At 42.8% G+C, this 24,022-nt stretch overlaps 1 protein-coding gene across 2 annotated transcripts in view; it reads right to left on the reverse strand.

Annotated features, from left to right (window-relative positions):
- Positions 1-362: 362 nt before the first annotated feature.
- Positions 363-24,022, reverse strand: part of RabGGTb (geranylgeranyl transferase type-2 subunit beta) — a 38,336-nt gene continuing 14,676 nt past the window's right edge. Inside the window, exons 5-10 of one of the 2 annotated variants that reach the window (XM_065451874.1) lie at positions 15,310-15,362; positions 12,047-12,157; positions 8,164-8,275; positions 6,634-6,722; positions 6,413-6,487; positions 2,180-2,955 (exon numbers count right to left, since the gene is read on the reverse strand). In XM_065451874.1, the coding sequence (XP_065307946.1) occupies positions 2,812-2,955; positions 6,413-6,487; positions 6,634-6,722; positions 8,164-8,275; positions 12,047-12,157; positions 15,310-15,362 (584 nt within the window). In that variant the 3' untranslated portion in view covers positions 2,180-2,811. Of the gene's footprint in view, positions 2,956-6,412; positions 6,488-6,633; positions 6,723-8,163; positions 8,276-12,046; positions 12,158-15,309; positions 15,363-24,022 lie in introns of both variants that reach the window. The other variant, XM_065451875.1, reaches the window with a different exon arrangement.

A 24,022-nucleotide genomic window follows, 5' to 3' on the forward strand; every position in this document is an offset into this window, starting at 1 on the left:
ATGGCTAGCGGTCTTATTGTATAAAAGGTGCAACAAATGCAAAAGGTGCATTATCATTTCTTTATCCCGAACAGACACTTGAGACCTCACACTGTTCAGGTGACTACTCACTGCTAGGGTCCCAGAAAATGCACTTCCTTAATGTGGGTTGACACTTTTATCTACAGCATTTTATTGAAATGTCCACATTTATATGAAGAATTCTTCTGGCACTTTTGTTTCCACAGTGGCAACACTGTCAAAAGCACTGTGTAGGGTAACAGCCGTTACAGGCTTCAAGGGATGCTAAAGTGAACGTCAACTTTGCATGCATGTTGCAGACCACATAATATGTACTGTTATTACTCAATTCTGATGCACAATTTCTTTTTGAAAAAGTTTACTAAAAAACCATGTGTGCATTAGGTATGAGTACAAATGGAAAGGGGCAATAAGTGAAAGCAGATCCACGGTAGATGGGATGCAATAACATTTCTTTTTCCAAATCAGACCAAATCATCATTACAGATCTCTTACCGTGAAAAAGTGGTGAGGAAACAATCAAGAGCATTCATCATTTTTAGACATGAAAAGCCGATGCACATTACAATCAAGGGCGCATTAAAACAGAGTAAATATGGTAGTTAAATAATGCACTGTCCTGCTGGAATCCAAACCTTCGATTTGCAGGATTAGAAGAGACATTATCGGGAGCATGGGAAATACAGACGAGCTATTTTCAAAGCAGCGTTTTCTGAGACAGATGTGCCTAAACGAGCGTAAAACCAGCTAGACAAGATGCAGGGAACCTAAACTCACATTTTTTTTAAGTAAAGTAAAGTATAAAATCATCTTCAGTGTCCCTTTAATTGCACAGTTGCAGGATAATTATCATTGAACAGCTGTTACATAGGCATAAACTGAGGACTCTTGCTACCGTTGCTGAGTGACAATGTAGTGGCTGGATAGAGGCTATATACATAGAGGTTTAATTTTCTGACCACTGAGAAAGAAGAGATTGAATTCAATGCAAAACATTTGGAAAATTGCACCGCAAGAGCTTATCAGGAGTACCAAAATCTAAGACAGCACAAACATTGCTAGGGACTTCATCCCTTCAAAGCTTTACCCAAGTCTAATGACACCAACAAAAAATCTTCTTTCTTTTTAACACGATAGCATTAAGTGCCCCATGTCACCAAAAACCCAGCATCTGCGTCGGCGGTGAGATTGTCCGTAAGAGAAAATCCTCCCGAACTCCGCAGGCCCTCCAGGTGGCACATAGGCGTTACTGAACTAATTAAACTTCTCAAAGTAAAATGCATCAGAAAATTCGTAAAAAACAACTTACACACAACCTCCAGACATGATAGCATCATCAGCCTGGTTACACCCACTGCAGGGCAAAGGCCTCTCCCATACTTCAACTACCCCAGTCATGTACTAATTGTGGCTATGTTGTCCCTGCAAACTTCTTAATCTCATCCGCCCACCTAACTTTCTGCCAACCCCTGCTACGCTGCCCTTCACCTGGAACCCAGTCCGTAACCCTTAATGACCATCAGTTATCTTCCCTTTTCATTACATGTCCTGCCCATGCCCATTTCTTTTTCTTGATTTCAACTAAGATGTCATTAACTCGCGTTTGTTCCCTCACCCAATCTGCTCTCTTCTTATCCCTTAACATTACACTCATCATTCTTATTTCCATAGCTCGTTCGTTAGCTCGCTGCGTCATCCTCAATTTAAGTAGAATGATATGCTAGCATCGGACTGTAATTTGAACATACGAGAAAATATCATTCTGTTACACAGAAACTCAAACACAAACCCCTTTTCCGGCCACTATTTGACGTCTGTCTTAGTAGGAGTGGCGCACCCCACTCAGTTTCTTGCAACACTATCCAGATTGTTCTCGCCTCTGAGCATCCACGACACCCACCATGGGAAACAACAACAAAAAAAAAAAGAACCAAAAAGCTTGCCTTTGTGCATAGCGTTCACCGCCAGCATTTCCAGGAAAACACTACGGTTACATAAGCTGCAGTTGCTGGGAAGCTTGAGCAGTCAGGGATCTTTTAATGCTATCATTCTCCACTCTTAAAGGTGAAGCTTAAGTGTCGTCCTAATTTTTTTTTTTTTCTTATTGTGCTCGGACTGATTCCAGCTTTAGAAGCACAAAAAGAGTACACAGGTCAAATTTGAGAGCATTTCCATATTCCAATTTATTCTTGTATATAATTACCTTCAGACACAATATATTACTTGGCAACATGGCAAGACATTACAAATGCTTTCAGTATATCAAATATTTTGTCACTGAAAGATTCTATGCTGTAGTTATAGAAGGTGTACTCCTGATGCGAGCACCAAAAGAAAGCCTCTCTGTTAAATCGTGCGAAAGCTTGCAATGCTTTTACCTTGGTTTGATAAACATTGTACCACATTCTAATTCTGTGAACAAGTAATGTTCTAACAGTTGGAGCAAAGAACAATTGCAAGACAGCATGCCCATAATAAGATACCATTTCTTAGCAAATGACAGGTAACTTTCTACTAACATAATAAATATGATAGGGACAATAAATCAAATCTAAATTGCCCTAATACAGCAACGGGCAGCAGCTGCGATTTCTGCCAGAAGAGAAAACTTCGTCCATCAGTACAACAACCATATTAACTTTCTTCACCCAATAGGAAATGCATTAGGTAATGCATTCTCCGCATTAGGCCCTAACAATAAACCGCTGCTTGTAACAGCAAGATGAATATGAATGACTTACTACAACGAAATCTAAAAATGACATGGTAACTCGAGCGACTGCACCCATATCACAAGGATAATAATTGGTGTCTCACACCCAGCCTCGCTACAACCTCTTCGGACATGCAGAAGACTGGGTTCACAGGCTTGAGTCTCTCATCTCCTAGCAACGACAGACCCGCCAAGCCGAACAATGTGTGGAATGGGTCCACCTGTCAAAAGTAACACCAGCAGTGCTTCAGTCCAAGAATGCAGTACACAATTTTGTGCATACCTCAAAAGTTTGGGCTGCAGACAGGGCGTCACAAGGAAGACATATAACATACAGAAGTGAACATGCAGATACAGCCAACTTCTGTTAATTCGACTCTGACGGGACCGATGAAACCGTCTTAATTATCCAGTGCACCGAATGAAACAAGTGCAGAAAAAATGCTAAAACTCACCGCTGATTCATTTGGCAATATTTTAGAGATTCTAACATGCCCACGAATCAACCTTGCACCCACTTTCTATGTGTTCAAAGTAGAAAACTAACATATAAATACTGGGAAGGCAATTTCGGTTTCGTATCCAATTGCATCGCACAGGTAATTTTCGGCACAATTATATTGAAAAAAAATAATAAAAAAGGCACGCATTAGAATCAGGCCAATACCGTAATCAAACATTGTGAGCTATGGTTATTGCTTGAAAATCTTTCTAGGGCAGACCAAAAATAGATGTTTCTGACGAGAGACGGTGTGTGGTCAACACATTCACTGTCCCCTAAGCTTCACCAAGACCGATGCTGCCACTAAAGGGGTCACTATAGGGGTCACCATAGGGGTCATCCTAGTGCTCAGGCACGTACGTGCTGACTGGTCATGTTCAAATTTTCCAGCGAAGGCCAATTTTAGAATTGAAATAATGAAAGTTTGGGTCCACAGAAATGCATAGGCACCAGCCTGGACCTTCAGTCACAATCAAATTGAATTAATTGGAGTTGAATTACCGAAAGTCTACTGCATAAATTTTTGCTGCCCCAGACAAAAGTTTCAGTTAAGGTCTGACAAAACTGGATGTCTTCGCATTTAATATGGAGCAAGAAACGATTTTTCTGTCACCGGGGGCATGACTCAAGACAGCAACCCTACTGGGCAAGAGTGGCTGCTTCTATGTGGACAGTCCTCTATAATCACCACATAACTGCTCAGTTGAAACTATGAAATTCTGAGGCTGCAACACAGCACAAAAAGGGGAACTCAAAATGTCAAATTTTCACAGCAAAGAAATTTGCTGTGAAAATTCTTTTCTGAAAAACTTTTCTCTTTGTACTTTTTCCCATTGCTCCACTTTCTATGGAAATCTCATCCGCTGCATGGGCTCAACTGCAGTGCATTTATTGGACCAAGTTGCCAACAATGTGCTATGGAGAATATTTCCCCGAACAACACTAGCCGACGTGCTGACAAGCAAAACTTAATAGCGAGCTAGAAATAATTACCACTAGTAAACGAATGGTTTCCCAAGTGGAAAATATCTGGTTTATTCTTCTCATATAAACAGTGTCATCCTGTGCACAACTTGCTATTCCCTTTTTCAGCATTGTTCTTCTCTGTCATGTAGTAAAATTAAAAGCAGTGCGGAACAAGACAAGCTTTCTTTCTGAAGGTAAACAGCAAACAATACTAATGAAAGAAATGCAAAGCCATGCTTAGAATTGTCCTAAATAGTTTGTACAGCGCTCCAAAAATCAAATGCAGGGACATGAAGAAAGACAAATAGAAAAGGCAACACATGAACATTCACATGCCAATGTTTTCTGACTTGTCCTTGTGTACTTGCACTATGATTGTTATCTGGATACGGTGTGTGGCTGTGCAAAGTGAAGCCCGTAAACATCCATCAAGTGGCGAGGAAATGAAAACAGAATTCAACTGCAATTCAAATGCAATGCAAAATGTGCAAGAGAAGGGCCAGAGCAGGAGCAACTTTGAATGCCAATACAACAGGTGTGAAGGTGTAGCAGTGATGCCCAACCACAATGTGAGCACAAAGGATGCATCGCACTGCTTCCTGGACATAATTGTGCAGAAGCAGTGCACCCAAGAATGTACAGATTTCTTCTTGCGTATATATATGTGTGTGTGCGTGTGTGTGTGTGTGTGTGCGCGCGTGCGTGCGTGTGTGTGTGTGTCCTTTTACAGCTTGTGGAATTGACAGCTGGGATGATATGCTGTGGTACCTGTCCATGTCCGTGCTTGGTAAACAATGTAAAGATAACTTAGGTGAGGCCAGTGCAACTATGAAATGCACCACCCATGTAGCCCAGTGAAGGCATCGAAATGTGGCAACATGTGTGACCAAGTGGAGGAAGAATTATTGCAGCAAAGAATATGCTTAACTGTTACATTAAGCATTCACTAAACAGAAGTGAAAGCTGAGGTCAATGTTCATACTGCCTTGCATAACTATTACAGGGAATTTAATTTCTCAGGAAATTCTCACGTCCACTGCAGCTAATGCATGCTTACTGTAATGAGCACAACAGTACCTTCTCTATGCTTAACTCCCAGAAATGGGTGTCAATCCTGCAATAAATTGATACTGTTACCATGCTCGAATATCCTTAGGTTACATAACTACAGTGCATGCATTCTCTGCTTCTTTCGTTTATCCTGCACCAAAGAGTTCCAAAATACTGACCTTTCTTGGTCAAAGCTGAATTTTTATGGAGAAATTTGGTGCTCCTTCCTGCACATTTAAGTTTTAGCCCAAACCTCCAAACCCCCATCTATAACTCTTGCCATAAACTATGAAATCGGTTGAAGCCCAATCTTCAACAAAATTAAGTTAGCCAAAGTAAGTTCCACAGAAATCTGTAGGGTGGAGGAAGTTTCATGAAATGGAAAAGAGACATCCATCTGAAAGCAGCACGGAGCCCTACAAGGGAAACTCATAAAAGTTCCTCACTGCAAGATCTCGGCAGCTTAGAAAAAATTCAACAAAACTGAGTGGATGACAGCCTTCCCTTTCACAAAATTTGGTTGAAGAGAAAGAAGATGAATGGTGATAAGCGGAACATATCAGTTGCATACAAGTGCAACACCATGGCTTCAGAACATGTTATAATGAGTGCACTGCGTCTACGTGTTCTGATCAGTTGTGTGAGTACACAGAAGCCGGGCATAAGCAATTCACGAGGTCATGCTTCAGCATTTGGTAACAAAGAAGATGAATGGCAACAAAATGATAAGTGGAACATGTCAGTTGCACACTAGTGTGCTACCATGGCTTCAGAACTTGTTGAGATCACTTGTGAGTGCAGAGAAGCCAGGCATGAGAAATTCAAAAGGTTAGGCTTTGGTGTGTCAGCAGCAGAGATCTCAAAGACAAACAGCTGTGACAATCCTGACACGCTATATAAAGCAACACAACAACTTTCAGCACCAATGCTTCAATCCCACGAGTACCTACATCTTTTTTTTTAAATTTATTTTAGTATCAATATAGTGTTTTAACAGAGAACAAAATTCAGGTGTCACGTGCATTGTGCATATGCCTTGGAGTAACTGAACCTTGTGCACCTTATTACCAAAAGCAGCGCAAAGACTGTAGCAAATCTAACATCGCATCCTTCTAAAGACACTGGCATGTTAAAAAATGGAAACAATTACAACTACTCACCATGTCTCCCGGTCGGTCTCCAAAGCCACCAGTTTCTTCATCCTGAGATGCAAGTATGAAGTTCTGAAGCTTCTCCTAGAAAATGCGGATTTGCATGTTAAAAGAAATTCGCTTTAACATTGCAAAGAAGACCAGTAAGCAATTTTTAAGTGTGCATGAAAAAAAAAAAATGCTGATAGTGGGAAATATTTGCACTGCTGATTATGCCTGAAAGTGCCTACCTTGTCTATCCAGTGCAGCCTGCCGATGATCTTCAGCGAGGCAAGCACCCACCATGAGTAGCACACATCTGGGAGCTTCTCAGGCCGACCTTAGACAGCACAAAAGAAGTAATAAATTCGGGTTCATTTTCATGTTTGCACTTTGAATATTTATATTACAAAGGCTTGGTTAAAATGACGCTGGGCTATTTAAATTAATAAAGAACCTACACAGCCTACATAGCAAGTGCCACTTATGGCTGCAGAAGGACTCTTTAAAGAAAAGGCACTTGAGGGGGTGCCAGCTGACTGCTGCACTTCGTACCTCAATTTATCGAATGTACTAGTTAATATAGCAGGTCAGTGTCATGTGCACTAAACTTCCTATACCGTATTTTTACTGGTTTGTACAAACAGTACTAAGAAATTCTTGGGTGTAACGTGAGTGGGTTTGATTCATGTATGTATCCTGAATGAGTTTCACCAGAAAACCGAAATGCTAAAAACAGCCTTTTTCTACCTTCTTCAACAGATTTTTAGAAAGGTATCCTGATCAAAAGAAGAAAATTGCATTCATCATACAAAACATTCTTAAAAAGCAAGAACATGGAAACTCATGCATGCTGTAGCTGTCGGAAGTTTTGAACAACATAAAAAGTGCACAGCCGAATGCCTCTACAACGAAATGACCTGTATGACAAAGAATTTTGTATGTCGAGGTAAAATTTCTATCTACCACCTCTACAGATAAGACCTCTACAACGAATTTGCCTGTACAATGAAGGAATACAGACGTTCCTGAGGGCTGATTTGTTGCTTTATAAGGAATGCATGCAGAGGCCTCGCCACATCCCTTCATAGCCACCACAGATCAGTGGTGCTAGGGAGCCTTCATAAACACGAAGTTTCCTTAGGCAGCACACATAAAAAGCACCGCCATGCGGAAAGTAGCTATAATACACAGTAACTATAATAGAGTTGTAATTCAGCAGCGTAGCTTTTGCTATTCAAATAATAGAGTCCCTCTCCCCACATCCCTCCCCGTCCCCCCCAACTTTCAACCGACGTGATGATCTGCTCGCAACTAAAAACATGATGACATTGTCGAGGCTATCAAGGATGGGATGGAGGTGAAAGTTGATGAATGCTGCAGTGGTGAAGAGCCTGCAGAATAACAATAAATTTTGAGAAAGCTGTACATAAGTGCCATTTCCGGATTTCGCCACTGAGGATGTCACCAACCTCATTACCTTCAGTCAATTTCAGTCACAAATTCCGTTGAGCAATATGTGTAGAAGTTAGTGAATTCACTAAGTAGCTCTTGAATTCATGCTAAATAAGAATTTTCTTTTGCCCAACATGCTTAGCCTGCTCTATAGCGAGCTGTAGCGTGCACAATACTTACAATGAAGTTACCTGAATAATGAATTTTAGAGGTACCAAGTACTTCATTATAAAGGCTCTTGATTCTACTATGGTGGAAGTAAGGAAATAAAGGCAAATGAGTGAAAGTGGGTTAAACTAGAAAAGAAACAACAGAAAATGGGTTACCATTGAGACCTCCAGACGGAAGTTGCCTTTCACATAACCACCAACCAAGAAGGTCTGCATTAATATGGTGAAGCCGACCAAGTATGGACAGGGTTCCAAGGCAGCAATATATCTACATGCAAATAAAGATATTTGCAGATGAAAATGTACTTTATTTTTTAAACTACAAGCAATGCAAAATATAGAGCAGATACAGAATATCTTGGTCTTAATTGGCCCAAAGCACTCACTGTCGCTGTGCTAAATATTTGTAAATTTCAGACACATTTTACTGTGTACAGTCGAACCCACTTATAAGAATATTCAAGTGCCACGAAAATTTCATTGCTATAACCGATAATTGTTATAACCGGTTTGGATGAAGAAATCAAAATAGAGGGATGGCAGAGCTGTTTTAAGAAAACTATAATGGCGGGGAGGCCAGAGCCCCTCTCCACCACCATCCTCCACCCGGCTGCTGGTTGTGATCCCTTCTTTAAATACTTCCTGGGCGCTCCGATCACGTGTAATAAGCCGCGGCTGTCAGCGTTAAAGAATGGCACTGCTATAACAACTTCAAAGAGGGGGTCATGGGTGGCAAGTGATATGAAAGCACCGCCGAGGCATTGCTTTGGTGGCCTCAAAAGGGGCCTTTTAAATATTGCGAGAAGGCTGTCGCGTCAACCTGTAAGCTTGCGAAATGCAGTAGAAACGCTGAGGTGAAGAAACGCTGAGGCGAGATCACCACAAGCATCTTGTCACATACTTCTCACTGACTTGCACGAGAAAACCCTATATCCGTCAGCCTTGCATGCTTTACGCAAAGCCTGCCGACATCCTTCTCCAAGGCACTTAGGTGCTCCACGTAGTGCAGTGGAAGGTTCCTCGTGAAAACAAAGCCCTGAAGGGACAGAATCATCTGCCACGCCTCCTGTGAGGACAACGCTGAGGCAGTCTGCCCTACAGCGTCATCGCTGCTGTCGCTATCTGATGAAAGCACATTTGCGATGATCGCCTCATCGGGCAGCCTGCCCTACTGCGTCATTGCTTCTGTTGTTATCTGATGCCAGCATGTTCGCGATGATCGCCTCCTTGGTTACAAGCACTTAGTTTAAAAATCTGTAGCTGTGCGCTTTCTTTTCACCGGCAACGTCATTCCTTGGCAATGATCAGAGGGCGGATCAGCCATCTTCCGTTTCGGTGGCAAGAAACCGTGTGGCCAGGAAGGATTTCGATGCAAACAATGAAGAAGAACGTGAGCGATCAAGCTGTTTGAAGAACAGTGCTGAATGAGGAGCCAGGAAGCAACATGCGAGCAATCTGCGAGCAGTGCAGTTGGCACGCTCCATTCGTGTTTCGGAGAGTGGGGCGGCGTAGAACTGTGACTGCAGCTGAGCTGTGAGGGCAGCCCACTTGTGTTTCGAGGGGTGGAAGGGTGACAGGAGAGACGCACGCAGAGATGTCTAGAAAATGAAGGTGCGGCAGCTGTTGAAGCAATGGCCTATCATGAAGCGGCTTGAATTTCTTGTTTTCTTTTTTTCTTTTTAAGGATTTCGCATTTCACTACCTTTCGGCCCGGGCACCCAGCAGTCAGACTTCATCTTCATCCTTATAACTAATAATGCGGCATTGGGGCATTGTAGTAAGCGGGTTATCTCACCATGGAAAACGTACACAAGTTGATGGTGCAGCAGTTTCTCATTGTCATAAATGATATAGCGTTAAAACCGGTATCGTTAAATGTGGGTTCAACTGTAGTAGCTAAGACCCTCCTCTCCTTACCATCCGAACCAAAGCTTCTACATAATATAAATGAAAGCATCATAAAACCCAACTTTCCACACTGTGCTCCTGGCAGCCTCTTCCATTCGTGGATAAGTCATATTGGTCCTCATGGTGTTAACTGTTCTCCCGTTGTCCATCATGGGAATGGATTCGAAATGTGGGCAAGTTATATTTCATAGTTTCAAATGGGTTCAGTCAGCCTGAAACGTTAACTTGACCTTCTGTCACCCATCGCATTAATGGCACGTGAATCTGAGCAAATTCCACCTCGTGGCGTCAACTGAGACAATTAAGGCTGAATAGTAAGTCAACCATCACAGAAATGTATTGTGAACCTCGGCAAGTTCCACCTCATGGTGAAAATCAGGACAATTCACGCTGAAACAATGGCCGTTGTTCTCCTGCCATCCTCACACGAAAAAGAGTACAAACAGAGCAAGTTTCACCTTGTGGTGCCGATTGGGCCAATTTAGGCCGTTACAAGCACCACTATGCAAACAGCTCCATCTACCTTGGCACTTTCTCCGGCTCCTGCCTTGACACGCGAGAACTGCCTTGACAAAGTGAAGACCACACTTCAAAACAAGTTATGTATAGTGTTAGCAATTCAAATGTGATAATCAGACCACAGAGCAGCCAGTGCTTTCTGCACCACCGGTAAGCGCTCGGTGATCGCTGGCGATACCATGTGGACTGGGTGACGTGGGTTTTCACTGCAGGTGCCAGGAGACAATGAGGAAGGCAGGCATTGTGAAGATGAAATCGAGAAGAAATGTATTTACACCATTTGTACAAAGTAGTGACTCGATCAGAGTCCCAAGCAGTTTTGGTTAACTCGAGGGCCAGGACAACCTTAAGTAACCTCCCGAGTATAGCCAATACAACTGGCAGAGAGGTCCATTGTTAAGGAAAGCGGAGAGGTCTCCACCGAAAAGATTGTTTACTCCCCATGGTTTTTTGGTTGTCGAAGTCTGCTGTGGGTGCACCCATGTAAATGCCAGTGCCCTAGACGTTCGCTGCAGACTTTTGGTCCTCTTGGCGATTTGTAATGTCAATGGTCCTCTAGCCTTCATTGCTTGCTTTGTTGCTTGGGTCAGCTCAGGGAGTGACAGATGCCAAAGTGGTGATGTCTTCTCGGAAAGGTGGGCAATTAGCTCGGCAAAGGCAGGTGAGCTAGAATGTTGCTCGGACTTGCAACGCTGAATTTCAGTCCAATCATAACACTGGCGGGTAAAATGCAGTCCCAATGTGTCACAAAGGACCTTGATTTCATCGTATACCATAATGCATCAGCTTGGTGACCACAGCACCCACTGGTGGTGATGGGGATACCGGTGGGCAGCCATGGAGTCGATTATTGCATTTGAATTGCTGAGCACAGTACCTAGAGCTGAAGTTACAATACGAGGGGGTACCCAGAAATAACCAGCATATTCTTCTCATGTAATGATACTTCACTGTTCCTTCAAGGCAACAGCACTGATCTCTAGCATAAGACCTTTCACATCAGTAACATAAGTGCCATAGGTTAAGATACAGTAGTAATTTATTCTGCTGAATTTAGTATAGGCATGCAAATCACATTTGGTAATTCTTGAATGGATCTCCAGAAATGTATGAGCAAATGCATTTTCCTGTCAACACTGAAACTGACTAGGAATAGTTGATACACGTAGAAAAAGACAAAATAACTTTTTGCCGGCTACACCTTATGAGTCATATGTGTATTTCAAAGAAAGATCAATTTTAGGTAGAAAAAAGGCATTGTCGACTAACAACAAGCAGGAAACCTGCAACCTTGAAAAATAAATTCTACAGAAATTCTAATCTACGACTACATTTTGCTCCCAGATGGCATTTTGAAAGGTATGACCTTATAAAGGTGAAGCAAGCACATATTGTCAGTTTCATTTCCTAATAGCCAGTTTCATACTTGCACAAGCAAGTTTTTTTCACAAAACAAAAGAGTTCATTTGCTTCCAGTGAAATGTAGCTACCACATGACCAGGTATGAATGCTATAATGGCACTTTGTGTATACGCTTACTGCTGCACCACAATAGTGTTTTAAAGTGTAATCATGCAATGTGTTCATAAATGTGCATCTTGAGATAGTTTACCTGGCCTGAATGTGTTTCTGAGCCTGGCCTGCAGCCGAAACCACCATCGAAGTTCATGCAGGACACCACAAATTCAACTGCCTTTTCTATGTTGATAGCATGTAGCTTGTTCTGCACAGGAAGATGCCCCAAAACTTGAGAACAACACACACAGACAACTGGGTTGAGTATTCTCACGACAAAAACATATGAACACAATATGACTGTCACAAACTGCGTGAGCAAAAGACTTCTGCTCACTCACTTTAGCTGGAAGAAGATTATAATGATACATTCCTTTTCACTCAATTATTATACAGACTTGACAATACAGGCATGCCTACCAGTGCTATGTACTAAGTTTGCAGCCGGAATATTCAAATAAATGTCTGTTGACACCAACGTAAAAATTTCTGATTTCAAACCCCACAACAATAGTAAAAAGATGCTGCACGGGCATGAAAGCATTTTAATGCCAAACTTCTGCACAGTTGCTTGTGAAAAACTGACAATATTTTCCCGCTCACAATAAAAGAGCTTCAACTGAGCTTACATAAAAAATGTTATAATAAATGAAAATATAAAATTTGAGTATCAGTTTGGCGAGTGTTATTTGTACTGCTTTTACCAGTGCTCGGAAGCAAAATTCCATAGAAAGCAGCTGGCAGCTAAACAGTGAACTAAAGATGAACAGCTAAGCAGCAGTGAGAGTCAAACGCAACGCTAACTGGAACATCGAACTCAACAGCACTACAACTTGCTGTATCCTGCAAAGGTCAATAGCTGCAAGGCTAGTTTACGAATAAGAGCTATAAAGAAAATGCAAACATCAAGATACGCCACACCACATTGACAGCTGTGAACTACTGAATTAGTGATGGCTCGTTCCAATTGTATAAAATAATTGCCCAATGTTTACCAAGGGTACAAATGCACAAATAAAGTTGTAGAATGCAATCTAACACAACACTGCACTTTTTCTTTTATCCTCAAACTTTTCAGACAAGGTTATAATTCGGCAACATTGGCTAACTACTTCAAATGAAACCTGTAAATGGAACAAACTTTGTGCTCCATTCACATAGCATTTAAGTGGAGAATCATGTCATTCTGAGTAACACTAGGCAAGCGTAAATCCAACAAGACGAAGCAGTGCTGCTTTACCTACAACCATTCAGTAGCCACTAACAGACTATTTGCCATACCTAGAGATTTTCTGGGGATTCTCAATACATGTACTCCTTTACCTCTCTGGTAAATCTCTTTATGCTCATGGAAAGACATTGGCACTTGGTCTAGTTACTAACAAACCAGATGTGTTTGAAAAAAGTAATTCTTCAGTCTGTGGCATCAACAATAACAGATGGCTACTTTGGGACAGTGCTACCTCACATAACTGTGCTAGTCACAGCAGAAGCACACTGTGGAGACACCCCAGACAACACTCGATGTCCTCAGGACGTCTTCAAATGGTACAAACGTCCCCATAGTATTTACAACATCCTCGGTATGTCCTCAGGACGACACTCACTGGTGCATCCTGAAAACATCCTTTGCAGGACTTTTTAAGGATGTCTGATTGCCCAAAGAACGTCCACTACAAGACGTTTTTGAAGATATCTCGTTTTATGGTAGAAGAGACCCTCAAATTGAAATTTTTATGACTGTTTCGGTTGATGAATGAAAAATGAGGTGCTATACTTCATGTGACATCGTTACCACACCATGGAGCTTTATTTTGATTTTTTTTTGCACATTTAAACTTTGATCAACTGCTCTTGATACCCCACCATTGTGTTTGATTGAAGCATTTTTTGCAACTTGTATTATTTTGAGTACCCGCGGGTGATAACAGTATTGGTTGGCAATGAAAGAGTGAACCAGTAAGGTATCGCGCGGTGTCAGCGACCAAGCCACCCCATTTACCTTCCTTGCTGGTACTGCCGTGGCTGGCACAATGGCACTCTTGATTTTAAAAGTCAAGCCAAGCCAGTGCAAGCCAAGTGCAGCATTGAAGAAAAACATGGCAGCAGACAGCAGATAAGTCTCGCTCGTGTTTTTCAGGGTGGCAGAAAGTGGAACACAAATTGGTACGGGGAAGAAATAGACGCATTAGCGCATGTTTTCAGTTAGAGAACAGCGTGGACAGAAACTTCTTAATTACATAGTGAATCAGACGGCTTCGTGTGACTTTGCTGCAGAGCTCTTTGTGTTGGACGAAACGGTTGCTGGAACTCACGGTGTCGTTTCGCCCGTATAATAAAATCGCTAAAGCTGCTCGCCACAGGTTTGTGACATTTCATGCCTGGTTGCAAAAGTGGACAGATACAACGAGAAGATTTCAGTGTTTCTATCCATCGCTTCTCCATGGTTCAACGCCACTGTAACATCACTACCAACCTCTCTGCCACCACAAACGCCTTTCCATGCTGTTCTTGCCGACAAGAGCATTGTTGCAAACGTCCAAGCAGTACGACATTTTAGCAGTGGCCGGCGGCAAATATCCCGCTATGCTGGCCTTAAAGCCAGATATAGTTGTACTTAATTTTTCTCTAGATCATGTCACAGCTAAAGAAATATTATTCGTTATGAAGAACAAAAACATTGAATGGATTGATTCTGCCATGAAGAGTAATATTCAATCACCAGAAGTTGCTTTGGTGCTTCATGCAATGATGTTGTGCTCCAGTGCTTCCAAGTTGTGGCATAAACTCTTTCATTTGTCATTTCTCTGTGTTTGAATCTAAGTTGTTTTTGACAATGTGCTGTTTATTATTTCTTTCGGTGTCTGATATGGGCCCTCGCTCTTTAGTGTTTTCGTATGAAGACATTCCAAGCAATGAAGTCCACTGGCGTTATCACACTTCTTTCAACCTTACTGGTGAGTGTAGCCTGCGCCGTTATTAAGTAAAATTAATAAAATGGCTTTGCGTACATCACTATGGGTCTACATATTCATTTCGTGAGGCCACATACTGAGCCCTTTGCAGAAAGGCTCAAAAGTATGCTCAGTCAAGCAGTAAGTGCATGCTGTAGTTTTAAGCCTGAATTTCTCAATGGATCGAAAACAGCTTACTTTAGTTAATAAAATCAAGTATTTTTACTGCGCGCAGCAAATGCCTAGGTCTTTAAGACTAAAAAGATCCTACAAATGGACTTGATACGGATGTTTTGAGGCTCATATGGGGACGTCCTGAGGATGTCCAAACATACTCAATTGTATGTCCCGACAATGCCATTCTTTTGTCTGGAACAGCCCAATACAAAAGACCTAGTGCACTTACCAGAAGTGCTAGACATGCTACAGCACAGAAAGAAAACCTAGTGTCAACTTCACCTGAAATAAAAAAATAAAGAACAGGCCAAATGTGAGCCATAAGATGTAGACACACTTTAGTGACAAAACAATCAATTGAAAGCTGGTGCAAACGGAACAGCAAATTTACACTGATACTTGGGGGCAGCACAAATGAATGGCAAAAGACCAGACAACCCTGCGCTCATGTTGTTTGCCCTTGTCCTGTGTTTTAAAGCTGCTCCCAAGTATCAATGTATGTACCAACAAGCTCAGTTTAGTTTACAACCCTTCTGCAGAACATACACAATGTAATCCAGTGTGTTTCACATGACAGTAAAATGCCTCTAAAGGAAACCACACTTAATCTAGAGAGAAAATTGCAATACTGTTTACTGCCGGCATATTGATGTTCCTCAAATTATTCTAGATGTTAATCGGTCATATTGCTATTGATTGATCAACCATTTGTTATATAAACTGGGTAGCTTTATTATGTGCAATCAAATGCCATTTACTAAATAGTACAATAGACTACCATTAATTCAACTCTGGCTGATTCAATTTTTCGGTTAGTTCGATCCCGGCCGAAGGTCCCATCCAGCGCCCATGCATTTCTATGGGCCCAAACTTTCGTTATTTCGGTCCAAAAATTGGCCTTTGCCGGAGAATGCCAACTTGACCAGTCAGCACGCATGCACTTAACCACTATGGTGACAGGGCCCCCATAGCAACCCCTTTAGTGGCAGTGTCTGTCTTGGCAGAGCTTAGGGAACAGTGAAGGCATTGAGGACACATCATTTCTCATAGAAAGCGTCTACTTTCGGTTCACCCTAGGAAGACTTTCAAGCAACAAGCATAGCTCATATTGTTTATGGTATTTACCTGATTCTAGTCGAAAATTGACTGCGCGGTGCAGCCGGACACGAAATCAAAACCGCGTTGGCAACAGTTATATGCTTTGCCGCATAGCACGTATGCACTGCGGCGGAGCTTACTTTAAAAAACTGACCATATGGTGAATTTTTTTTTTTATTGGGTGTGCATTTAATTTATACTTTAAGAAGTGTAACGTCATTTCTATGTTGGTTTACTTCATTTGACACATAAAAAGTGGACACGCGTTTGATTAGGGGCTGCGTTAGAATCAGGCAAATATTGCCAAATGAATCAGCAGTGTGTTTCGGCGTTTTTTCTGCATCTTGTTTAATTCATCCTGCCAAATAATTTGATAAATTTGGTAGGTCCCCTCAGGATCAAATTAATGGAAGTTGACTGTAGTAACTAAACTGTCCCTGGCATTTGAAGTAACACTGCAAACCAAATTCTTAGTTGGGGCGAGTTCTCATTGCTTTGTATCTTGAGGTGTGTTTTCTCAGTAGGTATGTTCTGCTTGCCTGATTCCTCACCCCCATACCCCTTTTACTCACACAATAGGCATACCATGATAGTTCCAGACATACCATGGCCTATGACCATTATACAGAGGGCACTTCGTAAAACAAATTAGTAGCTTGCAACACACACCTTGCAACGCGAAAAAGCAGCAAAGGTGGGGTCACAATAACAACACGAGGAGAAAGGAGATAATCACAGCTGTGACTGGCGAACCTCACTGAGTAAGGACTGGATACCAGCATTTGTGTCACTACTGTACTTCGAAAAAAAAAAATATAACAGGAGAGGGGCATTTGGTGCGCATCCTGTGCTTTTAATTCTTAAAGGTCCATCAGCATTTTCACTGCTGCTAAACTAAAGTGACAAGAATGATGGATTATGGAGGCTTAAAGGGAGTGACAACAATATTTTTATGGTACCCATTCTTTCCAGTGCAATGGAAAGCTTACGGGTCAGAGTGTCGAATCATGCAGTGGTAACGCAGAAAACGCGGTGGTACATTTTTGATCAGAATTTTTCTATCTGCAGTGAGGATGTAGTTATTCACTGGAAGCATGCTGGAAACAGCGATAGGGGACCACGATAGCAATTATACAGTGGTAATGGTGGGAGGCCGACAACAAATGCAGTTATAGCTGTGAGAAAGTATTACAGCCAAATCTTGATAATTCTAACTTGAAGGGGCCTGAAAATTTGTTCGAATTAGAAAGCCTTGTCTTTGAATAGCATGATGCACATACTATGCAAGTCTAAAATATGGCGGTGCGCAAGCACACAGCGAGTGAGAACCACGAAACTGCCGACGCCGGCCAATGCTTGCTTCGCGCTAATGGCAGAAAATGAAACTTCAAGGAGTGAGCTAAGCTGGCGCCAGGCCAGTGGGGCTCTCTCTGCAGGATGATGTCTTGTTAGACGCTCTTAAAGCACATTACCTTACCACAACTCCACCTACCCGCTCCCTACTTACACCGGCGGCCCCAATCCTACACTAGATGAGGACATTTCCAAATGGGAAGTTAAAGCTGCCATACAGAAACTACGCACCACTTCAGCCCCGGGGGCAGACAAAATCAACAACGAGATGCTCAGGAATCTGGACGAGCGCTCCATACAGGCTATAACAGACCTCTTCAACAGGTACCGGCAAGATGGAGCGCTGCCAGCCCAATGGACGCACGCCCGCATAACCTTTATTCCGAAACCTGGCAAACCCCTAGATCTAAAAAACCTACGCCCAATCTCCCTAACATCCTGTCTAGGCAAACTGTTCGAACATGTGGTCCTGGAACGCCTACAGAACCATATGGACGATCACGACCTACTCCCCCACACGATGATTGGCTTCCGCAGTCCCTTGTCGACACAGGACGTTATGCTTCAGATTTCAGAAGAGGCCCTCCACCCCCGAAATGCAAAACGCACGCGAGCAATACTAGCTTTGGACCTAACCAAAGCCTTTGACAACGTCAACCACTCCGCCATCCTAGAAGCGCTCTCGGCACTAGGAACCGGCCCGCGCACCTTCAAATACATTTTAGCTTTCTTAAGACACCGCACAGCAGAAATCAGCTTCGGATCTCTCTCCTCCCCAACCTTCGCACTCGGCAGCAGAGGCACCCCGCAAGGGTCAGTCCTCTCGCCGCTGCTCTTCAACATAACACTCATTCCCATGGCCAAGGCGTTAAACGCAGTACCTAATCTCTCGCACTCCTTCTATGCTGACGACATTACACTGTGGACAACCACAGGAAATGCCGGAGCCATAGAAGAAACATTGCAGTCCGATGCCGACCTGGTGGCAGTGCATGCTGCAACCGTCGGCCTGGCATGCTCCCCTACCAAATCCGAGTTACTCATTCTTCGACCACCTAGATGTAGGACGGACCTAGGCCCCCCACCTCCAATAAAACTCACGTTGGACGGCACCCCCATCCCAGAAGTGGAAAAGGTCCGAATCCTAGGCATCCTACTCCAGAGCAACGGCAAGAACACCGCTACGATAACCAAACTCACAAACATCGTCCATCAGACAATGCGGCTCATACGACGAATTGCCAACCGACACAGGGGGCATGAGAGAACATGACCTCCGTCGCCTAGTTCAAGCATTCGTCGTCAGCCGCATAGTATACTCTCTCCCATATCTCTTCCTCACGAGAGCAGAAGAAGAGAAAATCAACGCCCTGATTCGCCAGGCATACAAGACCGCCCTCAACCTCCCTCGACACACCTCCAACGAACGACTTTTACTCATGGGCATACATAACACACTAGCAGAGCTTACCGAAGCTCACCGGACTGCACAACTTGAACGTCTCTCCTCCACCCCTACAGGCCGCAGCATTATTAAGAACCTAGGTCTTAGCCCAACCAACACTCTCCGACCTACATACCCCACCCCCGGGGCCGCCCAAAAGCTTCTGACAGTGCATCCACTCTCAAAAAACATGCACCCAGTCCACCACCAAGCTCGACGCGCAGCAAGAGCCCAGGCACTACACAAACATTACAACCAGCACACGGAGGCTGTCTATGTAGATGCCACGGCATACACCACTCAGCCAGCCTTTGCCATTTGTGCTATCGGTAACAATCTTTCACCTCTAGCAGCTGTATCGGTCCTAACGCACACCTCACTAGAAGCCGAAGAAGCTGTGATTGCCCTTGCGATCTCCTCAACCACTGCCACACTCGTATTCAGTGACTCAAAAACTGCGATCAGAAACTTTGCAAAATTTGATTTGATTGATTTGATTTATTGATTTCCATTTACACACACACATGTACAGCGGAGTGGTAAATGGAGGTGGATGAGGGAAAAAAGCCGCACAGACGCGGCTTGAGGTAACCTCACCCCCTTAGGTACAATATGGCTGCATGGGGTTACACATCAAGCGCCATATAAATTACATTTTATCCAGTGGCCATAAAACATTGCAATTATATAATATATGAAAGAACACTGAAATGTTTCCACAATAACAATGCAAAACACACTGCGGCATTGAAATAAATAAATGATATACACTTGGTAACAGACAAAAAAAGAGGAACATAACACACATTATTAATCATTAACAAACGTGCTCTGAAGTGAAAGCAATAGAGTTTTAAATTCTGACAGTGATAAGTCCTGTAAATTGAAGCCTGCTCTGTCGTATAAATTCAGTAATCTTGGAAGGTTGTTACACAACATTTGACAACCGTAGTTAGTTCTAGAGCGCGGAACCTTCCAGACTTCAGGTGTACGAGTTGAATAACGGTATGAATTGACGGATAGATTTGCAAGTTCTACAAGTAAAGTATTGTTACGTTTGGTATTAAAGTAATACTCGCGTAATAGTCTGCAGTTATAGATTTTATGGGCTGTCGCAATGTTGTATTTCTTGAACAGGTTTTCAGTATGGGCGGCAAACGGTACATTAGCGATGACACGTATTATTTTCTTCTGCATACGAAATAATTTACTCAAGTTACATTCAGTTGTGGTGCCCCATACAAGATGCCCATAATGTAAGTGAGACACGAATAAGGCATTATAAATTAATAATTTTACCGAGACGGGTAAAGTATATCTGTAGCGATTTAAAACACCTGTTATGCGGCTAAGTTTTTGGAGTACAAAGCTTACATGGTCGTCCCATTGCATGGTACTCGAGAAGTGTACCCCTAACACCTTTGCAGAAAGAGTGAGTTCTATATTTGTGGATCTATACGCTAATGTTAGATCTGACGGAAGAAGACTCATGCCTTTGGTATGAAAAATTACGGCCTTTGTTTTCGCCGTATTTACTTTTAGACAGTTCTCAGTGGACCAATAGGATAGGCTGCGCAAGAAGTCATTTGCCATACTAATTAAATTGGTACAAGAACCGGACGAGATGAAAACATTTGTATCATCTGCGTAAATGATAAATTTCGCCTTTTCGTAGATGGAAGTAATATCGTTAGCATATAAGTTAAACAGCAACGGGCCCAAAATGCTACCCTGTGGGACGCCACAAAGTATTTCTTTGGTTACCGATGTATTGTGGCCTACAGAAACAAACTGGCGTCTGTTATTAAGATAAGATTTTAATAATTGAAGTGGAATGCCTCTAATCCCATATTTCTCTAGTTTGTAGAATAAAATGTTGTGAATAATATGATCAAACGCCTGTGTAAAGTCGACAAATATGCCTATTGTTAATAGCTTGTGTTCGAAGTTCTGTAATATAAATTCCTTTTGATCGAGAAGAGCTAATTCCGTCGACCTGTTTTTACGGAAACCGTATTGAGCATTTGAAATTATCTTGTACTTTTCACAGAACGAAGACAACTGACTTAGAATAATTTTTTCAAGACCTTTTGAAAAAACAGGGAGGATCGAGATCGGGCGATAATTTTTTATATCCAATTTATTACCCTTTTTAAATAATACTACTACCTTAGCAACCTTCATATTTTCTGGAAATACGCCTGTGGAAATGCACAAATTATAAATATGTGTCAAAATAGGGGCAATATCATATATAACAAATTTTATAGGTAGAATCTGAAGACCATCGGCATCGCAACTGCGAGATGTCTTGAGTCTTAGGTACACAGAACATACATCCGAAGGCATGAGTGGCTGAAAAAATATTGTGTTTGCGTTCGGAGTAATGTGCACATAGTGCGGCATGGGATGATTGAGGTCAACGTCTCTGTGTACAAAATAATCATTGAAAGCGTTTGCCAAATCCTCCTTTACCACCAATCTACCGTTTAAACTAATTTGTTCAATTGGATCACTCCTCTGATTTCTGTTCATAAGAGCATTTAGTCTATTCCATAGTTTCTTTGAGTCATTCATACAAGACGAAAACATCTGCAGAAAATAAGCATCACGTGCTTTCCGTAGCTCTTTGCTTAATTTGTTACGAAACATTTTAAATGTTTTTAAATCCAGAGGCTCACGGGTTTTGATGAATTTAGCATATAGTTTGTCACGCTTCTTCATTCTTTTACAAAGAGCATTCGTTAACCATGGCTTTCTGAGGCATTTTTTCCTCCTGTTAACTTTGTAAACAAAATGCTTTTTATACACGGTAACAAACCTGCTAAGAAAAATATTGTACGCTGATTCAGCGTCATGTTCCTGTAAAACGTCATCCCAGATAATCTGCTTCAGCTCTGTTTGAAAAGATGTTAGGGTATCCTCGGTTACTTTCTGGAAGGTTCCGCTTGTGTCTCTGTGCGAGGTGCTAGCTGTTCTAGTTTTGACAAACATGCAAATAGGCATATGGTCACTTATAGCACTACTCAAAACAGCACTTACGATACACTGAGGTGAGTAATTCGTTATAAACAAATCAAGCGTAGTTTCCGTATTTTCTGTTACTCTAGTGCTGGAGTGAATTGTATTTAAACAACCATTTGAAGTGAATACCCTTTCAAAATCGGACCGGCGTACTGTATCCGCGCCAATGTTTACATTAAAATCTCCTCCAATAATTATGTTTAGACGGTTTTCATTAGCAAAAGATAACAGATCATCAAAAAATTCAAGAAAATGGGAAAGAACACCATCAGGAGGGCGGTAGCATACAGCAAAAAGGTCTTTCTCTGAATGAACACATAGCACTTCGTAATCACTCGTTGTACGCGAAAAATTAGGAAGTATATGACAAGGTATAAGGTCAGACATCAATAGGCACACACCACCCCCGCGTCTTGTTAACCTATTAAGGTAAAATGTTTTCATGTGCGGAAGTTCTAAAATGTGACTGTCATTCGTATACCAGGTTTCGCTTATCATAACAACGTCACACAGCTTATCTATCCCCACAAAAAAGCTTTCCAGTTCTTCTATTTTGCTAGAAACGGATTGAGCGTTGATATGAACACAACTAATTCCCTTTTGTTCAGCTTCTATGTGGGCAAACCATTCTTGTTTAGAAACGGACCCTAAGTGATTCATGGTGCTGAAAAGGAAATAAGATCAACAGCAAGGAACATTAGCAAGGAATACTAAGTAAGAGTCGAAAGCTCATCCTCGTGCTTAATGACTACAGCCTGGGCACCATTTTCTTTGCGTACAAGCACATGCCCATTCGCGTGCCATGCATACTTATACCCGGAATGTTTTGCCCATTCCTTAGCAGCAGCCAGAAGCTTTCTAGATCGAGTTGTCATGTTCTCGGCAATAAAAACTTTCATGGAACTATCTCTAAGTGATCGTTTCTTAGCAAGCCAGGCATTTCGCAGTTCCTGACGCGCGAAGCGCACGACGGACACATGCCGTCGCCCATAAAATTCTCAACTCCTCTCAGCCCCCCACTAGGCCCATTCAACTCATATGGGTCCCCGTGAACGCGGGCCATCCAGGCAACGAAGCCGCCCATGACACCGCTCGAGCGTACGTCAACCGAGCAGGGCAAGCCGCCGAGCCAGGAAGCGCCCGTGACCGAATGGTCACATACCACGAAATTTCACTCCACTACAGAGAGCAACAACTCCACTATCCTCCGCCTCACAAATCACTCACTAAATTAGAGCAGGTGACATGGTGCCAGCTACAATCTCGCACTTTTCTCTCCCCCGCCCTTCTAGCACTAATGCACCCAGGGCTGTTCTCTCCAGAGTGTACCTTATGTGGAGCCCCAAGAGCTAATTTCCATCGCATACTGTACATATGCTCTGAGTTCCAGCCGCCATCAGAATGGCAACTCACTGACCTCGAGCGATGGCAGGTCGCGGTGTCCAGCTCCGACCCAGCTGTCCAAAAGCAGCTGGTGGGCTGGGCTTCGGAAGTCGCCGGACGTCACCGACTGCTGGCCACTTCACGAGACCAAGGGCCAACCCAGGAATAGCTTAAGATACGGCTCAATATTTATTAAAGTTTATCACCACCACCAGTGGGGCTGGCGCCGAGGTGAGAGCGCGTGGAGACGGTCGAAGATGAGGGTGTTAGGATAGAGTTGAGAGGGTGAGCGAAGGGAGCGTAGTTGCGAGGAAGGGCGGGAGGGAAGTGGATTCGCTTTCTCACCAGCTTGCTGGTTGGCGCTAATTACCTCTGCCACCTGCCTCCTATTGCAACCGAAGCAGCGGAGTTGCTGAGGCCAGGACTGGGCCTCCGCTGCTGCTACCCTCTGTGTGCTCACGTGTTCTTTCCTTCATCTGCCGACAGGTCGGCGCTGTGTTTACCTTCTTCGTACTGCGTTCTTAACGTGAGTCATGTCTCATCAAGATGACAAAGTCATTGCCACTTATCATAATCATGTTGGTGTGCTCCCTTCTGTTTCGGCGTCACTGCATTAAAAAAACAAGGAGAATGAGGTACT

This window comes from Dermacentor albipictus, chromosome 1 (assembly GCF_038994185.2).
Source record: "Dermacentor albipictus isolate Rhodes 1998 colony chromosome 1, USDA_Dalb.pri_finalv2, whole genome shotgun sequence".
Taxonomy (NCBI): Eukaryota; Metazoa; Arthropoda; class Arachnida; order Ixodida; family Ixodidae; genus Dermacentor; species Dermacentor albipictus.